At 52.2% G+C, this 5,000-nt stretch overlaps 1 protein-coding gene across 1 annotated transcript in view; it reads left to right on the forward strand.

Annotated features, from left to right (window-relative positions):
• The window catches only part of LOC125954945 (protein sax-3-like), a 22,462-nt gene that overhangs the window by 14,976 nt on the left and 2,486 nt on the right, over nucleotides 1-5,000 (forward strand). Inside the window, exons 3-7 of the mRNA XM_049685655.1 lie at nucleotides 249-435; nucleotides 1,385-3,224; nucleotides 3,347-3,488; nucleotides 3,556-3,607; nucleotides 3,684-5,000. The exon at nucleotides 3,684-5,000 is cut by the window's right edge and continues 2,486 nt beyond it. Coding sequence (XP_049541612.1) covers nucleotides 249-435; nucleotides 1,385-3,224; nucleotides 3,347-3,488; nucleotides 3,556-3,607; nucleotides 3,684-5,000 — 3,538 coding nt within the window. The remainder of the gene's footprint in view (nucleotides 1-248; nucleotides 436-1,384; nucleotides 3,225-3,346; nucleotides 3,489-3,555; nucleotides 3,608-3,683) is intronic.

Consider the following 5,000-nt stretch of genomic DNA (forward strand, 5'->3'; position numbering starts at 1 on the left):
GGTTAACGGTGCGGAACACGGCGGGGTTTATGTGTGTTCGGTGGCCATGCTTTTGCTCCTCTCCTCGTGCCCTGGTGTCAATGCACAGTAGCAGTAGGAACGGCAACATCAGAAGCAGCAGCATGATTCGCTCCTCAATTGCACCTCAGCATCCCGCCCATTATCCCGGGTGTTTAATGTATCTTTTTTTCTTTCTTTCTTTCTTCCTTCCTTTCACTTCTTTCCCTCGAATTAAACAACAACAACAGCACAACAGAGACCGAAAATTACGGAACACCCGAAGGATGCGGTCGCGGCAAAGGACGAACCACTGACGCTCAACTGCAAGGCGACGGGCCGGCCACCGCCCGATTTCATCTGGTACCAGAACGGGGTACCGCTGTCCCAGTCCGATCGGCGTGTTATCCTCCCCGAAGGTTCCCTCTTCTTCCTAAGGTAAGTGATAATTCATTTAGGAAATCATTTAAATATTAATTGCGTGCGGCGTTATCGATCGATCGGAAGTTGTCGATCGAGACATCGAACCGAGAGCAGCAGTGCACTGTCGATGCTTGTCGATGTCAACATATTGTTTCTTTAAACAAATACGTCCTCCCCCCCCGACCTGACTCCTGAAGCCATCGAATTGTCGTTCGTGTTGCTGGGCCAGCGCACCGCGAAGGTCACAGAGTAAATTGGGAGCGGATTAAAAACACGTTACAAGTAATTACGAAAACACGCTCGCGGAAGCAGCAGCAGCAAGTGGTGTGTGCTGTGTGGAAACTTATTGATTAAATTAAATTTGTGTTTCCCGTTTTGCTGGCTCTCGTTAAAAAGATATTCAATATCGATCCGTGACCCCTCTCCATTAGGAGCTGACACCGCGGAGCGCCAGAAATGATATGGGTTGTTAGCATAATGCTGTAACATGAAGATAAAAATGTAGGACAAAGTGGCGTTTGGAATTGTTTTTTTATTTTCACTTTTAATCGGTCAGGAAGGGAGTTTTTAAGAGCATTCCCAAAATTATTTCACAAGTACAATGTAGAATTAAATGTTTTTTTTTTAATGAAATTCTTCACTTCTTTTCGAATGTAGCTCAAAACTGTTTATAGTCTAGTGTAGTATAGTTTAGGTTATACCGGGGATTGTATAATATTCAAAAATTGATAGATTGGTGTCCAAAAATCTGAATTTTAAAAAATCTTCGATTGTCTATGAAATTTTCATAGGACACTCTGGGAGCAATTCAATGGGAGTTTCTTGACAAAAAAAAGGAAAACTCTTTAATCTTTTTAAACTCTTCATAGTATTCATTGGATTCGGATGGATGTATTATTTGTGGAGTGGATAATCCATGGCCAACTTTCACTAATGATCTTGCTCTGTTCTGTACTCCCCACAGAGTGACACAGAACAAACGGGAACAGGATGCCGGTGTGTATCATTGCGAGGCCCGCAATTCGGCCGGTGTCGCTATCAGCGAGAACGCAACGCTCCAGATCGCGGTCCTGCGGGACGATTTCCGGCTAGTGCCAAAGGATACGGTCGCCCTGGTCGGTGGTCCGGTAATCCTCAACTGTACACCACCTCGTGGCATTCCCGAACCGTCGGTACTGTGGATCAAGGATGGCAAGATACTGGACATAAACGGGAAGCACCATTCGCTGGTCGATTCCGGCAGTCTGCTCATCTCGGAGATACAACCGAGCGATTCGGGACGGTACGAGTGTTCGGCGCAGAGTATGGCCGGTACGAAGACGACTCCGCCGGCCTATCTGAAGGTGCTGGCACCACCGACCATCGTCAAGAGTCCGCACGATACGGAGGTGCTCGAGGGTGAGGGTTTCGATCTACCCTGTGGCCTGACCGGTGATCCGAAACCGATCGTTACGTGGCGTAAGGAGAGTGGCCGGTTACCCGAGGGTCGTTCGCGTAAACTGCTCGATAATACGCTCCGGATCGAGGATGCACGGCAGGAGGACGAAGGCAAATACTTCTGTGAAGGCCATAACGAGGGTGGCAATGTGACCATCTCGGTGTATTTGTACGTGTACGAGGCGCCCACGTTTATGGAAGCACCGGTCGATGTGGTCATACGGGAGGGCGAATCCATTACCTTGCCCTGCCGAGCGAAAGGTCGACCCGGGGTGCGCATCTTCTGGGATCGAATCGACCGGAAGCACGTCGATAACAGTGAGCGCGAGGGAGCACAAGACTCAGCCTTGCACGGTGGCCTCGTTGGTGAAGAGCACCATCACGATGGTGGAACGTCCGGCACGCTAGATGGGAGTCATAGTCGGCGAAGGAGATACGCATTCGCTCCCGATCTACCGCCGGTCGCTTCGTTCGTCTCGAACAGCAGCGAAGGTGGCAATTGGTCCATCAAGATCTTGCCCATCTCGGAGCGGCAACTACAGCGTCAGTACCCATCCCGTCTGGTAGCGCTACGGAGTGAGTTCGAGCAGAAGCATCGATTGCTGCTCCGAAGTCGTCGTAATGCGGCATCGCTTGAGGATGCGGATGAGCAACACCAGCAACAGCAGCAGGAGATGGGAGAGGATGGGACGGTGTCGACGGTAGCGACTCCAGGCCACTCTTCGACGGTCCATCCACCGAGCAGTAGCGTGATCGAGTTCGAGGAAACTGGTGGTCTTACACTGAAGCAGGTATCCAAGGGTGATGAAGGGTGGTACGCTTGTGCGGCCATTAACGAGGCCGGTAGTATCGTAAAGAAGATCCACATTAAGGTGCTCGATGCGGAAGAACCGGTGGATGCAAGGAAGGATCAGATACCGGCTTACGAACAGCATCGGTGGGTCAACAACCATCAGTTCATAGTACTGAACAACGTCTACACAATCTCCGCTAGCTCGATCGGTATCACGTGGGATGTGACGGACAGTACGTCGCGGATGCAGCTCCGCATGTACTACCGTGTCGCATCCCGGTCGGTCGATTACTATCTATACAACTCGTCCTTCAGTAGCGTGTTAACGACGAGCAACCTCAAGGAGCTGACACTGACCGGGCTGAGACCGTACAGTGAGTATGAGATCTTTGCCAGCATACCGGAGGGATTGGCAGGTTCGGTGTCGAATGTGCGCCGTGGTAAGACCCTCGATGGACCACCGACAGCCCCACCGACCGATGTGCGAGTGGGTGTGATTAATACGACGGCTGCATTCGTCCGTTGGTCCCCTCCGCCGGTGCATCTGCTTAACGGTGAGCTGACAGGGTATAAGGTGAGTATCGTCCCGGTTACTTAGATCCTGTCAGAGTTAATTGAATCGCAAACGACTGCCAGTCGTCGTCGTCTAGTAGCCATGTACAAAATCTCACACTGAGCTGTTGGTCTCTTCCAAAGATCCAAATCAAATCGAATGCCACCAACAAGGTGCTGGGCCAGATGTCACTGAATTCCTCGACGCAATCGGTCGTCATCAATAGTCTTACGCCGGGGGCAATGTACATAGCACGTGTTGCAAGTTTAACCGCTGGCGGTATAGGTAAGTTCCCGGTGCTGCTTTGGCTTGAGAATGGCATCTGATCGGTTCGTTTCCGTTCTTTCAACAGGTCCTTACAGTTCTCCAACGCCGCTTCACATGGATCCGCAAAACATTGTGAGGTATGTAGAGGGCAAAAGGGGTTCTAGTGTATGGAGTAAGTTCTAATTATGATTCTTCCTCTATTCGAAATTGTAGATCCGATCCAACACCCAGCTACTGGACCTCATCGTGGATGTCAGGCACGGCGCTGGTGGTGCTGTGCGTAGGGCTGATAAGTGGAGCCGTTTTTGCAATCTTCTGGACGGTACGCAAGAAACAGAGCGTGAAGGCTTCCTATCCGGGGCCCTCGGTGACAACGATCATACCGGACAAGCAGCACACGCTCTGGCTGCACGGTAACACTCTCGTCAAGGCACCATCACACTCGCTCGATCCACCGAGTACATCGGAGTACGCCGAGCTCACGAACAACACGATGCCTTCACAGCAACAGCAGCAACAACAGCAACAAGGCAAGGGAGGAATGATGATGATGGGTGGTAGCATACCACCGGAACCGTATGCTACGGTAACACTGCAACGTGGTGGCATGATGACCCTCGGTGGTCTGGGAGGTGGTGTGGGCAATATGGGACCACCGACGCTATCCGAGGAGTCGTGTATGAAGTGCTCCAATGGTAACAGTCCGGTCTCGAGCAACGAGTACAATGCGCCAATGCGGGAACCAATCAACATATCAGACGTACTGCCACCTCCTCCGGATCATCCGTACGGTACGTACCGGCCCCCGAACAATATGACGATCCGCACCAATCCGGCCGCCCTATCACCGCAAATGATGCGCAAGGGTCCTCCTGGAGTGCCACAATCCCAGCAGCAGCAACAGCAGCAGCAGCAGCAACAGCAGCAACAGCAACGGTGGGGAGAAACATTACCCCCGCCTATCCCGAGCTTCCCACAGAACTGGATACGTCCGCATCCTCAGCACCAGCAGCAGACGCTTGGACATCACCATATGATGTCTAGTAGGCCGGATATGTACAACAATGTGGACGGGACGGAGAATGATTACGAGAGTGGTTCGGTACTGTACGAGCAGTGCTACCGGACGGGGCCACCGTCTAGTGGTGGGGGTAGTGCCGGTGGTGGCAGTGCCATGACCGATCCGATGCTGATCGGCGGTAACGTCGAGTTTTTCAGTCAAGCCGGTGAACCGACCGAGGAGTTCTATCGCAACGTAAACCAGGAGTTCTCGGACGATATGGGTTTCGAGCCGGCCAGCCCGCCGGCACCATGCCCTGAGGCAGTTCCGTTCAACGGTGGCGGTAGCAAGTATCTGACATCCGGCGACAGTCCTATGATGACGGCTCGGAGACTCCACAACGGTGCTGGTGGTCCACCACGTGGCTATGGCACCGGACCGATGAATCATCATGCTCATCATGCTCACAGCCATCATCACCATCAGCAGCAGCAGCAGCAACAACAACAACAGCAGCAGCAGCATCAGCA

Source organism: Anopheles darlingi, chromosome 3 (assembly GCF_943734745.1).
Source record: "Anopheles darlingi chromosome 3, idAnoDarlMG_H_01, whole genome shotgun sequence".
NCBI classification, from domain to species: domain Eukaryota; kingdom Metazoa; phylum Arthropoda; class Insecta; order Diptera; family Culicidae; genus Anopheles; species Anopheles darlingi.